General features: G+C 41.2%; 1 protein-coding gene across 1 annotated transcript in view; it reads left to right on the forward strand.

Moving 5' to 3' along the window:
* Positions 1–20,981, forward strand: part of UVRAG (UV radiation resistance associated) — a 92,022-nt gene that overhangs the window by 61,716 nt on the left and 9,325 nt on the right. The window contains exons 13-14 of the mRNA XM_084289116.1: positions 122–200; positions 15,686–15,777. Coding sequence (XP_084145242.1) covers positions 122–200; positions 15,686–15,777 — 171 coding nt within the window. The remainder of the gene's footprint in view (positions 1–121; positions 201–15,685; positions 15,778–20,981) is intronic.

Consider the following 20,981-nt stretch of genomic DNA (forward strand, 5'->3'; position numbering starts at 1 on the left):
TGGGCAGGGGAAGCACTTTAAATCTTTACCTTTCCAGTCGTAGAGTCTCTACCTTTTTCAGGTTCATTTAAGCATCTCAATAACTTCACCTTTAATGCTTTTTTTTTTTTCCCCCCATCAGATTTCCTTTATATCCAAAAGGAGGGGAGAAGCTTCAGTTTGAATATGGAGTGTATCTTCTCAACAAAAATATAGCACAGGTTGGTACACTAAGATATTTTATTTTCAATTAATATCTTCCATCTGCTTAGCGTCAGCGTGGCAGCAATGTACATCTGCTGGCTGGTGATGCTGTTTTCTACAGAGAACAGCTGTGAACTACTTGGAGGTGTTCTCCAAATCACAAGCTTCACTTGCCTTATTGCTTTGTGCTGAGACTTTCTCCTGTGCTGCTTAGAGAAGGGCTTGCCAGCTAACAATGACTTTTTTTCCTTTTCCAGTAGTAAATACTAGTAAATACATGCCCTGTTTGGAAAATTGTGAATGTTTTCTGTTACTTTCATCACACTCAGTTCATCTCATTACTGTGTTGTTTAATTTTGCTTTATTATTAACTACCCTTCTACTTCTATACTTATTTGACAAGAAAAGTCTTGCCAATGTATGACTTCTTTACATTTTTAAAAGTCCTCTAATCATCCTCACTTTCTTGTTTGTATGTGTTTTAAAAATCATCCTTTGCTCTGGCAAATGAATGAGATTTTTTTTTTTTAATTTTACAAGTTTATAGACTTCTATTCAAGAAGCACTAATGCCTGCTGCCCACACATTTGGTATGGAATTCAGAAAATGGCCAAAAAGCTGGTCTCAGGGGGACCTGTAGAAGCTGTTCAGGCTGTTGCCCAACCCTGGGGCAGGGTCAGCTGCTCTGATTGGTTTGACAGTTTTATTCGTGAAAAAATCCACTGCGTTTTTTATACTTAATTTCTCTTTTTTTCCTTCCCAGTTCTTTTCCATCACTTCTTTCCTGTTCTACCGCTGAATTAGAGAAATGCTTTGGGGCTATATCATTTGGTTTGTTTTTGAAGCTTGGATTGCATTTACCATTTTCCAGACTTCTGGTATTTTGCCCGTGTTTAGTGTATTTTGGAAGATAACCTCCAATGGCTCTGAAATTACTTAAAGGCTAAAATGTCTTAAGATGAAGTTAATCAAGTCGTGCTAATCTTGGAAATTCACTTAACCAAGCTGTTAATATACCTTAAACTGTGACTCTTTGTTGCTGGCATTAATAATGGCAGCCAGCTGTTCACACTTCATGGGGAAGACTAGAGGAAAAGAAGGGATTAATACTCCCTTTCCTCCAAACGATTTGATAGCTTTCTCTCTCCATTAGTGCCAAATCGGTGCTGTCCTTAATCTATACTGGTGTAAATACATCAGTTTGTTCAGTGGCTTGTGAGTTGTGATGCTGCTTGCTTTGCTTTTCAGCCTCTTCTGGCTTTTCCCTTTGTGATTCTGTGAGTTTGCTGTTTAGTTGTATCATGCAAGTACTGTTTTATTTCTTAATCGAAATTACAAACTATCCATCGAGCCCAAGCTGGTGGTCTTTCTGTTTCCTGCAGTCTGGGTTAGTTGGCACTTGCACCTGCAGTGTCTTTTCTCTTTTTTAAATCGGAACTGTCTCCACATCACTTCATCTTTTTTTTTTTTTTTTTTTTCTTTTTGACTCGTCTCCTCAGAGATGTTACCACTGACCGACTGAGATCGGTCATTCTGGTTTTGTTCTTTTCCTATTTCCAAAGGACTGTGAACTGTTGAACTCGTGGTCACTCATGCCTGTTGCCTTCCAAGTCCTTGCAGTTGATTTCCAAAAGCACTGGCATGTTTTTAAACTCATAAAAGTAAATGAAGACTTTTATTTAAGTACGTATTTGTATTTTAAAAGTTTCCAAGCTTGCATGGGGTCACTGGTGCTGGTACAAGCTGTAGTGGCCAAGCTATTTGAAGTGGTTTGTACAACACCAGTGGTTCACATGTTATGGGTTGAGAACGTATGCCGTTGAATATAAAACCATAATAAAAGTAATCAGAATTTGTTGCGGGGGGGATCCTACTACTTACTTAATCAGGAAAGTGTTACTGAAGTCCACATAAATTGTTGTAGTCACCTTTGCTTTGATATTCTTGGTCAAACATTGCAGTTTCTATACTTCTGCCAAGAGGACGTTGTGAAAGCAGCGTGAAAAATCTGGCGTAGCAGATGGATACCGTGGAAATATATCACAGAAGTTCTGTGCTCAGGGGCTGACTTGATCTGGAACCAGAGATTGTTCGAATCCTTTGTGTTCCTTTGGAGGCTGGAATGTAAGAGTTGTAGTGTATCTTTAGGCTGCTTTGAGAAAAGCTTCCAGATAAGCTTAGTGCAAGTGAGCGTGAAAAGAATACGTGTAACAAGATTGTTTGGATGGACAGTGAGAGCTGGTCTCTAGACCATCACAGCCTGTGAAGGGATCTTTTTAAGGCCCCAAAGCATTGGCTTCAATTCAGGGAACCAGTCCTGCAAGCAAAGTTGCTCTGTCGTGATTTAGTCTGGATCAGATGCTTACCTCCCTCTGGCTGCGGGGTGGGGATCAGAAGAAGATGGGAGCAACACCACCAGCTCTAGCAGAGTGCTAAGGAAAGAGCTCAGGTCTCCATCGCCTTTCTTGAATGCTTCATCGAAGTCTTGATCACCAAGGGTGAGAACAAAGAGCCCAGAAAAACTTGAATCAACTTAAATATCAACTTAAATAGCTTCTTGAAAGGATTTGTGTAAGCTTCCCCAGTTCCACAGAAGTTTTCTTGTGTTTTTTTTTTCCCTTCTTTCACCTGGAGTTCTTGGGGCAAGGAGAAATGTGAGTGGGGAAGAAGTGCGACTGGGTTGACGTTAACTAAAATTACTGAAATCAAAACTCTTCTAGAGATAAAGTGGTACTGTTTTGTAAAACAGCAGGATAATAACAATGAAAACCACATCTTGCACTCAGGAGAATTCAGCTGGAATTAGAAGCAGCTCAGTGCTAGCTCGATAGAGCAGTTATTTGGAGAAACTTGCTTTGCTGTTACATTCCGAAGTCAAAACAATGTGTGTTAATTCCGAGAGTTCATAATAACTTCCATCTGTACGTGAGCACAAATTGTTTCAATCCCCTTATTTTCTATTCGTAATATTGAAGCCCTCATGATGTTCAGAGTAGCTTGTTATGTAGGATAATATTAGGTAAGAGCATAAATTTCCAGTCGCGCTTTCAGCTCTTTGACTGCAACCAACGTACAAGTGTGATATTTTTAAAGGGAAATTAATGACTTGTGCAATAATATCCACAAAAAAAAACTGGCAGTGAATTGGATGGCTCTCAAAAGCATTAGGTACTGGGAGATATTGGGTAGGTAGCTGGCCCCACAAACTTGTTAGCTGCTCGGTTAGGGATGTGTGTGGAGTATGAGAGGAAGGTGAAAATTTAACAGGAGAATGGAACGAACTCTTGCATTGGTGTTCACACCATGAAAATCTCCCTTTCGAGTGGATAAATATCAAGAAGCACCGAAGAGTTGAGTATTTCTGCTCAAAGTGAGCACAACACACAGCATGGGTAAGGTGATAACTCCAGGAAAGTGTTCTGATTTCTCCAAACGTGGTGTGTGTCTCACAGCTCATCTTGATCACGGACATGGGCCAGGATAAGTTGAGCTGTCACAAGTCCTTGAGCAGCGCTGGTCTTGGTGCTCCAGGCCTTTTGCTCTCAGCTTCTTAAATTTGCTTGCTGGTTTTATTTTTTTGCTATCTTCTTTCTGCATCCCCAGAGTCTTAAACAGCTCAGGCCTGCCTTTGATGTAGGTTCTTCATTGCAGATGAAGAGATGACCTTACTAACCGTGATTTCAGTGATAATCCTCTCGAGGTGAGTCCTTAATCAGCACCCACACTGTCCCTGCTGGAGAAAGCCTGGCCCTGAGTTGTGTACGAGTTGACATTAAGTGGCTTCTTTCCTGTATTGGTTATTTCTAACCCATATATACACAACGTATAGCAGTTGAAGAGAGCATGAATCTGCCATCTAGTTCATGAAACTACAAATTCCTTTGGGTGTTCACAGGGTTGCCTCTTGCATGATATGTGCCAGTCACACTGTTCCTCATCCAGTTGCAAGATTGCTTAGAGAGGAAATAATTTATAGCTATAAAGCCAGATTCTTCTGGTCCCGGTCAGCTATTTCATGTCAAGAGGACAATGAATTCATTTGCAGCTCTGCATACCAAATTATTTGGTGTTCCAGTGAATCTCTAAAAGGGATAGAAGTTGATTATCTTATAGATTTCTTGTTTGGAGTCTCAGCTCAACTTCCCTATAGAATCACAGAATGGTTTGGGTTCAAAGGGATGTAAAAGATCATCCAGCTTCAACCCCCCTTGCCATGGGCAGGGATGCCACCACTACATCAGGTTGGCCAAGGTCCCATCCAGCCTGGCCTTGAGCACCTCCAGGGATGGGGAATCCACAACTTCTTTGGGCAACCTGTTCCAGCACCTCACTGCACTTTGAGTGAAAAATTTCTTCCTAACCTCTAACCTAAATCTCCCTTCTTTTAATTTAAGACCATCCCCCCTTGTTCTGTCTTTATCTGCCTGAGCAAAAAGTTGCTCTCCATCTTTTTATAAGCTCACTTTTAAGTATTCAAAAGCTGCAGTGAAGTCTCCCTGGAGCCTTCTCTTCTCCAGGCTGAACATCCCCAGCTCTCTCAGCCTGTCTTCACAGCAAAGGAGCTCCAGCCCTCTGATCATCTCCGTGGCCTCCTCTGGACCCTCTCTAACAGCCCCACATCCTTCTCGTGCTGGGTTCCCCAGCCCATCTGGCGTTAGTGGACAAGACCTTGAAATGACAGCGTTCTGTCCTTGCCTCAGCTACTGGCTGTTGAAAGGAGGCTCACAAAACAAACCATTTTTGGACTCTTTTACAACTTTATTTCCCTAGGGCTAAGTGGAGGAGCGAATGTGTCATGTCTTCCCCTGGTTCATCACTGGGGCTTGTCGGAGACTCAGCAGTCGGTGGCAGTCAGAACAAACCTCCTCAGCCATCGCTCCCAGCTTTTGTGGAGTCATCTCGGTTTGTACTGTGTGAGTGTTTTTCTGATCACGTTGGATACGTGTTCAGGATCGTCTCACAAGGCGAGGCTTCTCTTCTGATCCAGCCTTGATTTGTGTTGTCTGACAGCGCCTGAGTGATGTTAGGCTGATATTCCTGTCCACATTGGCGGGGTTTGTTCAACCCTGGCCAGCGAATAGTTCTGCTTTCATCTGACAGTCATTAGCAACAGATGAACTTTGCTATTTGACAGGAAAAAATCACTCGAACAATCTCCTGTCAGTTCTCCCAAGGAAGCTTGTTTATTTTCACATCCTTGCGTTGATCTCTAGTGCAGCGAACTTTGTCTAGCCCTCCTTTTTCATGTCCAGAGTCGCTGTGTCCACATGGTGGCAGGCAACATTTACATGCTTTATAGAGATGTTGCTCAGCTATTGCTGCTCTCCTGGGATTTCTGCTCGTTGTTCCTGTAGCTTGTCTAATGCACGAGGTAAGTAACCTTCCCAGAAGCATGGAAGAAAAGCAAAATTCTTCATGTTTGTGGTAAAACTGGTATCTTTTCTATTAGCTGCATGAAAAAAAAAAAGTCGAATGCTTATGTGCTAGGGCAATATGTAAGAAACTGCTCTGAAAATGAGCTCTTAAACATGAAATGAGGCAAGATGTCCAGCTCCTGGCTCCGTTAGGCTATCTACCATGTGAGAAAATCAACTTTATAATAGAAACTATTAAACTTTTCCATGGGAAGTTGAACGGCAGAAATGTTAGGGGCAGAAATTTGTTTTGGCAGTAAACACTACCGAGCAGAAGTGTCTTAAAGAGTTCTGTGGGTATCGGTGTAGATGCAGTGGTTATGACCCCTAGAGCGCAGGATACTGTGACTTGCACACTACATCTTTTATGAGGCCCCTAAACTAGGATCATAAAACGTACAGTTCAGAAAGAATGCACTGTCTGAATCTGTGGCCAATTTAACTGCACAGGGAAAAGTGTTGTTGAAAGAGCACAGGTTGAAGCCAGAGCCGAGTCCTCGTCTCGCAAAGTGCCAAGCATTCATTTTAACGTTAAGAGGAAGGGACTGCACCTGAAAAACCACAAAGTACCTTCTCCAGCTGCACAGAGCCAAAAGCTTTTAGGAGAGGTTTCATTCCTGAGAGTCTCGGAGGGCAGCAGCGGGCTGATGCCTAGCCAGATCATTTAGAATTGGGGAATTTACATATGTTTTTTTGCAAGCTTGTTGGAAGGCTTCCTTTTTTTCCTTTCCTATCTCCCATGCCAAGATAAAATAGGTTGAAATGAGACTGGATTAGCTGTAACAGCAGTCACCTTTTCATTCAGATGAAAGCCTGCCTCTCCTCGCCCGGAGGCAATCTGCAGTGATCAGCGAAGGCTCGCGGAGGAGCAGACCTTGGCTCCCAGCTCGTACTGACCGCAGCACCTGCAGCAGGAGCCCGGGCAGCATGGTTAGGTAGGAGGATATTGCTGGCACCACCTGCTGTGCCTGGAGCCACTTCTCCAAAATAATTTTGGGGACACATGCTGGCAGGCACGCTCTGTGTGTTCGATCACTCGTGTTCTGCGCAGCTGTCGTCGTCTCTGCACGTTAACTCTTCCTGCTAAGTAAGGATCAAAAAAAAATGAGTAAGTGATTAAAATAGAACCAAGATTTAGTAATCAAAAGGCAAATGGGCTCCTGATAGAGTTAAGCTGACATGCACACATGCGATTGCCAACTTAAACTGCTTTGTAGTTCATGTAAGTGTTGCTTTATGAAATTGGAAGAGATAGGAGAGCGGGAAGTCTGTTATCAAGCCATGGCACAACGTATTAGTGTAGGAAAAAGATGTGGTTTTGTAATATTTCCTAACGAGTAGGGTGTGTGCTCTGGAGACAAAGCTTGACTTTCAGATATAAAGCATTAGCACCTGTGGAATTCAGACCTTGTTCCTGTGCCCGTCCCTTCCTTCAGGAGCCTTCTCACTTTCTGCTGTGCTGCCATCTCCCCGTGGAAGGAAAACGTGCTAGGACACATACAGCCACTGGCTTGTCCTTTCCTGAAACCTGGCTCGCTTAATGAGTAAGAATTACTTTCACCTGTCACAAGCAAGTGACAAGTTGTGACTTCTTTTTCGCTGAGCTCCTGTTGTTTTCATTTCTCCATCCGCCCACGTCCTTTGTTCTTCTGTCGTTCTGTGCTCCGTGGGGCAGGCTCTGCCTCATACTTCTGGATAGGATTTGGCACATCAGGGCACAAATCCTGTTTTGAAAGCTGCGGCTATGACAGCTGCTTAATCACCCATAAATGCCTTTCAGGCTTGTTATGTACCGTGGTTGAAATTTCGAGCAAGTCATTTTCTGACAAAAGGAATAAAAGTGTCTGATATGTATTGGCTCGTTGAGTTTTTGATCAGTCCAGAACGCTTAGAAATACAGAGCTTGAAAGTATTTATTTTTCAAGAGACCTGACATACTAAAGGGAACATAAGCACCTTTCCTTGACCTGGTGTGTAATTCACACAAACATTTCTCAATATTGTGTAAATAGTAATAATAAAAGCTGTTCCAGTTAGCTAAATATAAGCTCTTAGTTGTTCTCAAGGAGAGAGTTGCTTAATAGATTTTGATTTAGTGACCCTGGCTTTAGCTTTTAAGTTTTGAATATGCTCTATCATATAAGAAATTATTTCCAGTATTGGTGTGGCTTAGTGTTTTTTGGTGTTTGCTGAAGGTGCTGAAAGGAAACCAGTCTTACACAGGTTAAGCTATTGATGTTATACTCCGTGAATGAGAAGTCTTTCCACTTTATCCCAAATTTAATATTTTTTTTTCAGAAGTCAGTCTCTTTTGCCTGCTAAAAGTAGAGTGACAGATGCCTGGGAAGTCACTCAGCTGAGGTGATGAAACATGGGGCAGGGAGCTGAGAAACCCCAAATTCTCTGCTTGGTCTCTGGTACAGGCTTAATCACTTTCTCTTTAAATAATGCTTTCTAGAAGCAAAAGCATTTCTGCTTTGAAGTAACAGGTTTTAGAAGGAACAAATCTGGATCAGTGCTGTAGGAAAAACTGCCAAGAAACTCCATTTCCCCCTGTTTCATGTTGAAGGAGTGAGTAGGACCACATGCAAATTTCCCCAAACTTATTTGGAAACCGCTGCGTGGCTCTGAACTGTCATCAAGTGAGGAAACCTCGTTGGTGGCAGAGGCGTTCACAGGCATTTGCAGATGCTCAGGCACCCCCGGCTTCTGGAGTAGCCCTGGTGAGGCCATGCAGCCTCTCAGCTTCTTGTTGCTCTGATTTCCAGCCTAACGAGGTGGGTTAGTTCCCTGTACTTACCTGTGCACTCACAAAACTGTTACACTTTTCGTGTCTGTAGGTCAAAAGCAAGCTTAAAATGTTCTCGTGCAGTCGGGGAGCTCAAGGCATAAAGCAAATGGTACGTGTAAGACAGAGGTACAGAGCGTTACTTGTCTTTCTCCTGGCTTTTGCACATCTAACCTTTTGTTCTGTGCCTCTTGCAATGATTTTTTAATACAAACATTTAGGCTGAATGAAGTCATAGGAAGTAAGTGTGCCCACGTCTCGTAATCCAATAAACATGGCTGTGATGCCGAGGTGTTTTAAGAAGTTCTGACCTGAACCTGGAAAGGTTATGCTGCATAGTTTCATCTCATCGAGCTACAGCACAGCAAAGAGCCGAGCAGTAAACGTGGTTTTAGTTATTTGAGTGCTTCACTGGGGAGAGGGGGAAGCTTTTCTGAGGCCAGTAACTGCTCTATCTTCTAAATTGCTTTTTTTTTTTTTTAATGTTCTTTCTGTAAAATGGTCCTGGTATATGAGAGGCACCTTTATGGGCAAGGGGGCCCACCTATGTTATTTTTACAACGAGCCCACTAACCACCAAATTTTACAGGAATAGTTTACTTCTGTAAGAGGCTGTTTCCCCCAGCCTGTCCCTGACACTGGTTTCCCATATCCTTACTGGGACAGGGGACTCAAACCACAAAGCCTAATGTCTGAGGCCTCTCTGGAGAGGTATTGTGTTTACTGTCAGGAAGGGCTTCACTAATACAAGCAAGAGAGTCCTGGAGGAAACGCAGCTTTTGGCTCATCGAGATGTTTAGTTCTGCAGCGTGTTGTGCATGTACTCAAACACGTACTCCAATTTCCTTATTTTCTTGTGGTCTATCTCCAATAAACACTCGTGCTGCGAAACCAGAATCCAGGGTTGAATATCGCCTATGATCAGACTTCGGTTTTAAAAAATTTGAAGAAAACTCGTAAATTTCTGGTGGGATTTTACAGCTTGCTGAGCATTAACATTCAGGCTGCTGCTGCTTGCAGATAATGGTTAGGCTTTGTGTTTTTGTGGATGCAAGGTGAAGAAGCAGCTTTCTGTAATTCTACGGTAAATCAGAAGGTAGAAGGGAAGTAGATCTGTCATCAGTAGAGAATATCATCTCCCTTGTCACTGTTGAATCGCTCCTGTAATTGCATTTCATGCCTGAATTTCTCCTCCTTTTCAGATGGACATGGATTAAAATCCTGCGGGGTGAGAAGGGAGGAAAGAAGGCAGATTGTTTATGGGATAGCAAGAACCAGTGGTGAGGAAAAAGTTACTGTTTGAACTTGATGCAGTTTGCAAAAACTGAATGACTTAGAGCTCCATGCTAACCTAACGTGTGCAGACATAACATCAACGTTTCCCAAATGCAGCATTCACCCTCTTGGAGCAGTGACCTTGCAGCATTTTGACTGTTAGATGTCACTGCTACAGACCTAAGTAAGAGAAGAGGTGAATATCTTCTTGCTAGAAGCCTCTCCCTGATCAATGGGATGGGATCAGCTTGTTTTAGACCGAACATGTTATAAAAATAAAGTATGATTGTAAGCAGCCTTTGAAGGGACAGCATAAAACAGTTGTTATCCTATTGCTGCTTTGATTCCTGCTTGTGTGCCTTGTTATTGCTAAATGTGCTGGGGGGCCTTGGAGATGATTTCCCTGAAGGCTTTTTTTTTTAGGGCAGACTGGGTCAGCTTGAGGAATTTTGTGTGCTCGGTGGATTAATGGAGGTACATAGGTTTTCAAAGTGGTTGATGTCACTTATTTCTCTCGTTAGTTTAATATTCTTAGGAAAATTGCGAAATAAACATCTGCTTTTCAAGGTGGACCTCTGAGCAGCATTGAAATCCCCTTGGGAGAGGAAGGCAGGTGTTGGCATATCAATATCCAAGTCAGCATTACTGTAAAAACAGCCCTGTAGCTGAGCACTTCTTGTTTTGGATGAGGATTTTGGATGAGGACTGTCGCTTGTATGGCAGTCTCTGTTCCTTCCAAAAGTGAGGCTGACAAGAACTTGAAGACTTGTTGTAATCTCAGTACTTGCTGTACTGCTTGCTTTCTTCTCCTACTTCCTAAGAAGCTTGGGGGAGGAAAACCTCGTTAGATTTGCTTCCAATCTTGATAGATATTAATACGCTGCCAGTCTTTTAAATATGAAAAGTCAAAATGGGTTTGAAATGCTTAATTTCGAGATAGGCTGTCTAAGGAGCTAATTGATACCATGATGTGTTTCGCTAATGTTGCAGCTTCGGGGTTCTGCAGCAAAACTCCAGAGGGGGGAACAACCAGCTAGACGTAATGAAACAAAGGAGAGCAACACGTTAGGAGTGCAAATAATCTCAAATTTTATAATTTCCCCCAAAAGGTATAAACACACACAACTGTTTATATAGCAGCAGGCATTATTTCACTGATCCCCCAAGGTTGTTTATATAGCAACAGGCATTATAACAACACTTTCTGTTTTCATTATTGCAGTGCTTAGTCATCTGAATCCCAGCCAGTGCTCCTTCATACTCGGGGAAAAGTCATCCAGGATCTTGTAAAACAATTAACTATGTCATTTTATTAAAACTTGCTTTTTATATTTGTGTCCCAGCGTTTGACATCCTCTGAAAACCTTATGTAAATGCTTGGCTTCTAACCAGCGCTGTGAACTTGATTGAAAGAACGTTTTTGCTTCTATTTTTGTTTGTGTGTGTTCGCATTTGTCGAGCAGATGGCCTTTCAAGTTCTTGAAGCTATTAAAGAAAAGCCTCATTTAACCGAAAATAATTCAAAAACTGCTCAGCTGCCCTAATAATACATGAACGTGGATAGGGTAATAGTGGCTTGGGTACCTGACTTGTGTAGATACAGGTGGTTTTACAACAGCATGCTGCCACGTTGGTGACCTGCTGTCTGAAGTACCTTTGTCTGAGACCAAAGAAGTGCAAAAATGCTGCAGGTTTCGGTGCAGACTCGAGTATTATGCACAACAAGCACCGAAGTGACCGGTATCCTGAACTTGATGAACACAGTCTGAGCTACGAGACTGCTCCCACGTGTCTTAGAACAAGATGAATATGGCTGGGGAAGCAATGTGGGAAATGATGAACAGATGGGTTTGGGATTGGAGTTGTTGGGAGCTCCTTTTAAAAAAAAAAAAAAAAAAAAAAAAAAAAAAAAAAAGATATTCCAGACCAGATACTCTGTGGTTTCTCTTTGGAAATAAATGCATGTGCTCGTGTACCGCTAGTCATTAAATAATCTTACAGGCATTAGGATAGGAAATGGCCTACTCTTTGCACCTAAATGCAGGATATCGTTATTTTTCTTAAGAGGCAAAAGCCCTAATTTCGATCTTGGGTGCAACCCGATATTACACAGAAATAGAAAGATAACAAAGTGGTTTCTTTTTAAGGCAGTTTAAGTGGAAAAAGTTTAATAGCTGCAGTATTTCCTACCTTATGGAGTTTGTGAGAGAGTGGCTGAACCCATGCAGGTTTGTATTTTAGTTTAATAGCAAACAGGATGGCCACGCTTGCCATGACCTGGTGAATGAATATTTATCTTTGAGCTCTTATCTTTAGAAGGGAGGTAACCTTTTGTATTGTCTGATGTGATTTTAATTACGTATAGCTGTCTGATTAACGAGATAAAAGACCTGGAAGATGCTTGGGTAGCAGCAGTGGATTGTGGAGGTTCTCAGGGTGGAGCTGATCCCTGCTGAGCCACAGGCAGCTTCGATCCAGCCACTGCACAGAAGGAACTTCAGGTAGAAGGTGGAGCAATGCAACACATCCCTCCTGCATAAAGCAGTGAGTTTAAACCAGTCGTGCCCTGCTTGCTTCAAGTTCAAGTGAACTTGTTTGTCGAGCCTCACCTTCAGCTAATGCTGTGGTGTTTTGTTAGCTGGAACAATTTTCTCTGCCTTTGATGGAGTTTAGTAGGAAGTTAATGTGTGCTTTAAGAAAAAAAGCTTTCACCCTGGGAACTGTTGTTTTACACGCAGCTTGTTTCTACGTTTATGGTTCTCTGCTGGAATAAATAGCAGGGCATGATATAAAATACCCACTGGTACGATAGGCCAGTCTTCCATAAAGATAAACTTGCCCTTAATATAAGTTTAATATCTTTAGATTGTTCTGTACAGGCTCTTTCTGAAACTCTTAGGACAAATCAAAACTTGGAGACTTTACAGAAGCAGACTCCAGGCAGCTACCTACCAGTAGCTACAAATACTGTCTTCTCTTCCAAGACTTCTCATAATGCTGAAATTTAATTTATCATACAGGATTTCCAGTGTCAGAGGTTACAGATGCAAGTTTTCTGAAAAAAAAAGGATCACATTAGATGAATTTAGGTTTGTTTTTAAAGATCTTAAAGAACTGTACTCTTCACCATTACGTTTTCCCTTCCCTCTTTATATCTTGAGTTAGCTAACTTGGAAAGCTCTCAGTTACCACAGAAGCCAAGGTAACAAAGCTCAGTGAAATGCTGAAACTTTCTCACTTTGAGAAGGGTAAAAGGAATTTATCTGTGATTGAAGGCAATTAGAAGGTGAGTTATTTTCTTCAATATCAATACCCTTAAGCTCTTCTGTCTTGAACTCTTCCTAAAGCGTGCTGCATCCTGTTCATTGCCTCTTGCTGCTGGGGGGTAAGAATTGCTGGTGACTGGTTTGAGAGCAGAATTAGGATGCTCTTTGACGTGCCCGATGTCTTCAGCTTGTTTGTTTCCCGGTACGTTTGCTCCATGGTTTTGCTCAGTCACACAGCATTTCACGCAGCACTTGGGAAAATGAAGCTGCGTCGAGGAGCTAAATATTAGTAAGGAAATGGCAATTAATATTTTATTGCCTGAGCATCGTTAATGATTTACTTACGGTCCCGTGGTGTATACAGAGTCATAAATGGGAACACAAATCTTGGGTGCTTGTTCATTCAAATTAAAACAGGCACGTTTTCTTTGGATGGCTGGTCTGTAATATCCTGGAGGAACAATCTAATCTTTAAATAAAACGCTGCTCTTGCGAGTGGTGCTTGGTTCCTCTGGAAACTTAGCGTGGGGTGGGTGGAAATGGTGTTGTTTAACAGCAGCAATTGAAAATCAAACTCTTAGGAGTTTCTTAGGAGAATCAGGACAGCATGCAGGCACCTCCTGCAGCTCCTTTTCCTACCCAGACTGTTTCACTGCTCCTCTTCTCGCTGCCTTTCTCTCTGTATCCTCTGACAAGCAGAGGGTGGGAGCAGAAGGAAGAGAAGTTCTGTTTTCTCAAATAAAAGAGAAATCTCAGGGCTTCTCCTTCTACATTTGTTTTTACTATGGGCTGTACATGTAGTGAGTTCTCCAGGACAGAGATTTTTTTAGGTTCACTTTGTAAATATATCATCATCAGCTGGTATTGATAAAGCCACCTAAGGCAACATCCCTTTTCTTTAAGCAATTACAAAGATGGAGTAGAATATAATTTATGAAGTTAAATCCATCATTTTTTTTCTAGAGGCTTCATAAAACTTGCATCCTAACTTTGCATGCTATTTACACTATATTTTTTTTAGCAGAAGCAATGTTTTTGTACGTGTCTTTTGATAAAAGTGTGTCTCGCATGCATTCTTCTGATCTTGGCTGTTGGAAATAGAAATCCTTCAATCCAATTCTTTTCATGCTATGAAACCTTAGAATTTAAGGATGACTGTAAAAACGGGTGTTCTATAAAAAAAAAAAAAAACACTTTGATTGTAGTAGGAGGAACAAATGTAATGGTTTTAATTTTATTTTTTTGCTTTTTTTTTTATTTCTTTTGCCCCAGGCTAGTTCTTTGGTTAACCAAATCCACTGTAATCCCATCAGGAGAATGTGGTGATCATTTAGTAATTTATATTGTATGCTTGTCTTAATCCAGGTTCTGTCACTGTAGCAGAAAATATGAACCCAAGCCCACCATATGACTCGGCTGTGTCCATATGGAAATAATAAACTATGTAATAAATGGCCTCATGTTGTACAATGCAGTGCCGTGGATGATTTTCTTCCAAAGCAATTTTTCTTTCTAAAACTCAGACAAGCTCAGAAATCATTCCCAATTTCAAGAGCCTTTTTCTACGGAGAAATTGTTTAGGTCTTTGTTTGGGAAGTCGCGTGGGCTCCTGGTTCAGGTCAGAAACCTTTCTAACTCAGAGGATGCCTACACCTTGCTTTCATGACTTACAGAAACAGGTGTGTAGCTCAAAGAAATATAATATTTAACTCGTATTATTCAATGTTTTAGCAGCTAGCTTCATCAGTACCGAATTTGTGCAGGTCTGAGGCAAGGTGCAGCTTCTAGAGGGTTTTAATATCTGTTGATAACTACCTATCAATTTGGTACTGCTTCATTCCAATATTCTTTTCAAAAATGTTTGAATTTAGGGATATTTTCCATATTTGAACCACACGAGGGATAAATTGCCCTGCAGATCTTCCCTGAAGAAGTCTTCAAAGCTGAAGACTTTTCCTTCTTTCCATGTGCTCTTTTCTTCAAAGGCATTTTTAGCTGGGGACTTCTTAAGTGAGTAGTTTATTGTGATAAGCAGTGAATTAATTTGTGTGTACTTCGTTTTGATAACCTGAGGGTAAAAACAAGTTGCAGTTTGTGTGGAGTCAGCATATTGAAGCTTTTAATTTCTGGCTGCATCTCCTTAATTCCAGGTAGGAATTCATACATGGGCTAAAGCAGGTCGATGTTAGAGCCTGCTCTCTGAGCCACGTGACACTGGATTCAATTATGAAAATAGTTTATATGCTGATACAAACAGTTAAAAGAACCCAGATTTAGTTCAGCCTTGTGACAGTCTGTATTTTTACCAGTTGATGTTGCTGTAATAATTCCTCTACTGATTCCAGCTAACGCTGATACACTCAGGATGACAGATGACACTTGCACAGAAATAAATTTTTCGACTCGGTGAATGTAGGACATTGTGTTGAAAGTCAGTCTGCTCCCTTAATAACTCTATATTTTTTTTTATTAAGCTGTGAGGCCACTCTCCTGGTACAGATAGGAAACGGAAAAAGCGTAATGAGGTTTAACAGTTGCATTGACTGATCATTTTGTCCCTGTTCTTGGGTGGGTTTTGCTAATCTGAGGTTATGAGCATTAAATGGAATATTTCCTTAAGCGCAATAGATCTCCTGGAGCTGCTTGATTATCCTACGTTTTACTTGAAAACCTGACAAATTAACTGAGCATATTACTATATCCGTTGGAATCTGGGGTTTGGAAAGCCTTCCTAATTCTCCTTTTTCCTGTTTTTGTAGCTTAGATATCAACACGGGCTGAGTACTCCAGACCTAAGGCAAACTCTTCCTAACCTGAAAAACTTCATGGAGCTTGGGCTAATGGTTAGATGGTAAGTATTTTTCTATGATTGTGTATTTCTTTTTTCCTTGTAACTTAACCTTGTGATTTAAAGGAGGTGGATGCTACAGGAAACATCACTGTAAAGATTTTTCACAAACAAGCAGCTCCTCTTGACAAGTGAAGAGTGCACAGTGAAGGTAATTACTTTCTCAAACTACAGGCTGCACAAATAGTAGGATCTTTTTTGGCTTTTAACTTCTGCTTTCATAACATCTTTTCATGTGATGGGCCCGTGACACCTGGGGGGGAATTATGGAAGGGAAAAGACTTTAAAATGCAGTGTTTTTATCAAAAGGCAGAGAAATATTCTGTTAAGACTGAATCTGAGGGCTGGCAGTAGATGTACCTTGTGTATTGTAATACTCCAGGAGGATGGGAGGGCAGAAAGGTGCTAAGACATCAAGTAAATCAGGTCTTACAGCCTGGTCAGTGTCTGCCCTCCCATTTGTCTTAAAGTTTAATCCAGGTGAGCTGCATGGGAATCTGAATTACAGTCAACACCATCTGAGCATCCTTGCTGCTAAGATAAATAGCCATTGCATGTTGAGTGTTGCTGCTAAATGGGAAGCTCTCTTAACCAGGAATTGAGCATTATTGAAGCCTTCCAGGGAAATCTCAATTGGTTCTGCTCTGATTTGCTGTGGAGGATCCAAAATCTTCTCTGCTGTCTTTGTAGAAAATCAAAGCAAATTGGTTTCTACACTACAAGACCAAGCTAGCATAGGGTTACCTTGCAGAAGCTGTTTGAGCATGAGATTTGAGAAATTCTCCTTAAAACCACTGAGATGATAAACTTTAGTAACTTCCAAAGGCTATTCACTAGTGGGTATATTACTGCAGGTCGTAGATGCTTCATATTCTTACTTTTTATCTATGGTCTTTGAATTATGACTGCTTGTACAGTGTCTTACCTTAAGCAATTCTTTTGTCTTACATTCCCATCTTCAGTCTTTGGGTGCCCGAATCCCACCCAAACGTAGCACTGTGCGATTTTAGGAGTCCTAGATCAGTTATTCACCCCTGCCACAAGGTTGCAGAGGTCACGTATGGTCCCTGTGTCATTACCTGGTCTTGTGCAGATGCTCTGGATGCTCCAAGGTGTTGAAAATACCATCCAGTATGAGGTAACCACTCCTGGTTTTTGTTTTTTGATCACTTGATGATGCCCTGGTGATAGATACAGACTCCATCACTGCTTCAGTTCACCTGAAAAATATTTTTTTGGTATAGATACTCAGTTTGGGTGGAAGGCTGCTTCCAGCCTTCCTAAAGGAAACTAATTGATTTGAATGGGGTAATAAAGTACTAAGCACTAATAGGCAAACCTGGATATTTTGAGGCTTGTATGTGGCTTGTAGAAAACTCAGAAAACCAAATTGGAACAAATTATAAAATCTGATGTGAAATCACAGTGAATATTGCGACAGTGGTAGTCACAAAGCTTTAACAGTTGGTGCTTTCTAATGCTGTTTAGATGGTATCTGAATTCCTTGCCTGTTAAGCCAATGGAAGTAACAAGGCCTCCAGCAGCAGAATGATGCAGACTACTCTGGTTATGCTCTTCTTTAAAGGATTTTGCTTTTTCGAAAAGATTCTTATTGCTGATTTCTAGTAAGCTCCTAAAATGTTGCTAGGCTCTAAGAGACTTTTTTTCCCTGCAATATACGGAATGTGGGAAGGAGAACACTTCACTTGTAAAGGCAGTTTCTGATCACACATGCTTCAATACAAAATAGGAGGAAATAAAAATTGCTACTCCAGTTGAAAATTACAGGAGCAGGCTTCAAACAGGGTTAGTGCCTTAGAGAAATGCTGCTCAGTATCAGACCCTGGGACAAAATATCTACTGCAGGGAGTAATGACAACTAAAATCTTGTGGGATGTCATTGTGCCACTGCGCTTTCCTGCTCTTGTTTCTGAGTTGCTCTTCAACTTAATCCTTCATCCTTTGTATAGAAATGCTGATTAATTGGAGCTAATTTGGTTTATGAATCATTTCCTTTGTCTGGGAGGATAGTTTTGGCAAAGGAAAACAGAGGAGGAGGAAAAAAAAAAGCATCTTCTTTGACTAATACTGTAAAAAAAAAAAAAAAAAAAAAAAAAAGTGTTGTCTAATAGAAATTCAGCTAGCAAAACAGTGGAAGTAAGCAGGCCCAAAAAAAATGAACCTCAGTCCTTGCATGGTTTTTACCATCAGTAATTTGAGCTGAAAATATTCTCCCTACTTTTCTTATCCCCTAGGAAGATGTGTAAAGAAAAGCTTTCTTCATCAGGAAGATGAGTGTGTGTGTGTGATACACATCACTGTGATGTAAAAATCCTTAGATGCTGTGTGGTCCCCTAAACAAATCCAAAAATGAAGGGCTAGAATACCTAAACCGTGCCTTCTGGCACACGTGTGGGCACTCATCTGTGGGGTGGGAGGAGTACAGGTGGTAAATGTCTCCTTCAGTCCTGAATAAGCAGAGCTGTGATGTCTCTGGGATGTGGTAAATGGACAAAACATTCACAGTGTAGGTACCTTTTCTTCCCTTCTGGTGTACCCTAGCCTGGAAAACTGTTAATGGAAGCTTTAGTTAGGCATTAGGGCTTTTGCCTTCATACAAGCAGGGTTGTTTTTTTTCTCCCTGTTAGGTGAGACGCCGTCATTAGCAAGACAAAACACATTTTTGGCGGGACGATATTTCAAAACGTGCAGGAATATTAAGCATCGTTCTCCGGGAATATCGCCTTCCCTGCTTGCCCCCATATGAATGTCTATGCCTCATTTCCTTCTCACCTCTAAGCCTTGCATGCACAGTTGTTCATTTGTAACTTTTTTTTTAAGGCTGATGATCCTAAACAAGGCTTCTTAGTGCTTCCTAATAATACAAATGGAAATGAGCCTTTACAGGGAGTCTAGCTCAGGGGGAAAACTGGCCAGGCTTTCATAATCGGGCATTGCAGTTGAGCCCCATACGTAGCGGAGTACAGATGCCCACTGTCTCGTGAATAATATCTGCTTACATATATTTAAGCAAGCATAAAAGCCACCAGCTGTTAAAATGAAGATTGGAAGGGATTTTTCGTTTGCAGGCTACAGTAGGTGAGTAATCCAATACCCTCTGCCACAGACCGTAGTCAGCAAAGTATTTCCAGGTTATCCTTCATTTGCAGGAGGTAGAGCAGGAGAGCATGAGGTAGTGATGAGTTTTTCTTATTTACAGATTCGTTTGCACGGACTAACTTCTGTTTTCTGTCGCTCAGTTGCTGGTCTTCATCTTCACTTTCCTGTGTTACCACTGCAGAGGGTTTTTGCTGAACTGCTGTCAAATCATAAACTGGTAAACACCAGCACTCAGGTTGTACTTAGTTTGTCTTTCAGCAGGACATACTCATCATTTTTGCTTTTCTATGGAGACATCTGTGTTTCTTAGCAGCCTGGAGCAGAATTGAATCCCCTAGATAATCGGGGTAACCCAAATCCTTCGTTATTTCAGGCTTAACCTTCTTCTCTGATAAGTATCAGTTTAGATCTGAGTACAAAAGAGTTTCTTTACTCCTCCAGATCATAAAATAGAAATAAACAAACAAAAATCCCCACAACTTCAGTAGATGAGCCTACTATTTCCTTTCTATCAGAGCAAATTTGGCAGTTGTCTTTTACAATCCCTGCCCCAGGCTTTCGTGAACTCTGTTGTTCTTCCTGGAGCCCTGGGGCAGCCCTTGGCCCCGCTGCCGATCCAGGGAGCCTGGAGCCTTTTATCAAGGTTTAATTGCATTGCTGCTGGTTCCCTCTGCCTGGTGAGATTTGTGTTGTTTTGGTTTCTCAGGCACGACGCTGAAATGATTAATACATGTTTTCACATCCCAACTTGCATGATTTATTGCGTCAAGCTTGCAGGTCTACAAGCTCTGCTTCCCTCTTCATGTCTCTCCTGGCACCTATATTCTGCTGTGTTTACTTTCCTTTCCCTTTACCCCTACTGCAAAATATTATTTGTATTGTGTGTAGATGAAATCAAGAAGAAAATCAAGCATGTTTGTTCCCACACATCCTGTTATGGAAGCTGCAGAAGTGCAAAAACTCATATTTCAGGTATCAGGGCTGGCTGTTGACTTGTTTTTAAGGTAAAAGATAATGAACCAGAGTTGTTAATTTAGACTATCCCAGTTGTGGTGCCCAGAATCTTTTTCTTCTTGGGGATAATTCTTCCCATTTTCAATTCCTTAGCTGTGGGGTCTCACCAGCTTCCAGAAAAACACTCACTTTTAAGATCAGCTTTTGCTAATGCAGAAGGCTCTGTGCAGTCTGTCTCTGAAAATCTCTCTCGAGCATTTTCCAGCTATTGAGAGCCTAAATCTTTGCTTAGACTGCACGTTTTGAACTCGAACATCAGTTTATTCCTTTCTGCATGTTCAGATTTATCTTTCACAAGTCTTTGGATCACGCTTGCATTAAATCAGGAGACTTTCAGCTTTTTCTGGTCTTCAGCTTAATTCAATTTACTCTAACTTTGAGGGTTAGTATTTGTGGTTATTAGTAGCAATTACAGAGCATGCTGCAAATCTGAGCTGTCCAGTGAGCAGATATTTTCCTAGTGAATAAATTAATAGGCTTACCTAATGAAGGCAATTACACATATTCCTTTAGAAATTCACATCTGTAGTCAGGAGATGTCTTTTGGAGCCCTCATTAAAAAAGCTATACCCCAAAATACTTGTTATGCCAAGGCTTAATCATCATTAAATTTGAGTTTTGGAGGTATCTCTTGATTCATATACTGCTAGATTCAAGAGGAGGCTAAAACTTAATGTTCGAGTTAAGCAAACTCTGGTAGCTTAATTTATGATGATTTTTTTTCATGGGGAAAAAAAACGCGTGTCAGAATTTCTCAGCTGCCAAAAGACGCAGTTTCACCTTAACTTCGTATTGGCAGCCTCCCCTTGCAGCCCTGTCACTATTGTGCATTATTTAAGCCGTAATCTCTAAGAAGGTGAGAAACTATTATTGCTTTTTAGCACAGTTGACACGATATTGGCTCGGAGCTGCGCTTGGAGCTTCAAACATTTCAGATGGCTATAAACCAACTTAAACACCTTCATTTAGTGTTCTTACTGCCATGAGGTCATAGTTTGCAACAAAAAAGATCAAATGGTGTTTAAGTTATTTTTTTGAAAGTATTCTCATACCAAAGAGCTGTAGCTGTGGAT

This window comes from Netta rufina (genome assembly GCF_964035555.1).
Source record: "Netta rufina genome assembly, chromosome: 1".
Classification (NCBI taxonomy): Eukaryota; Metazoa; Chordata; class Aves; order Anseriformes; family Anatidae; genus Netta; species Netta rufina.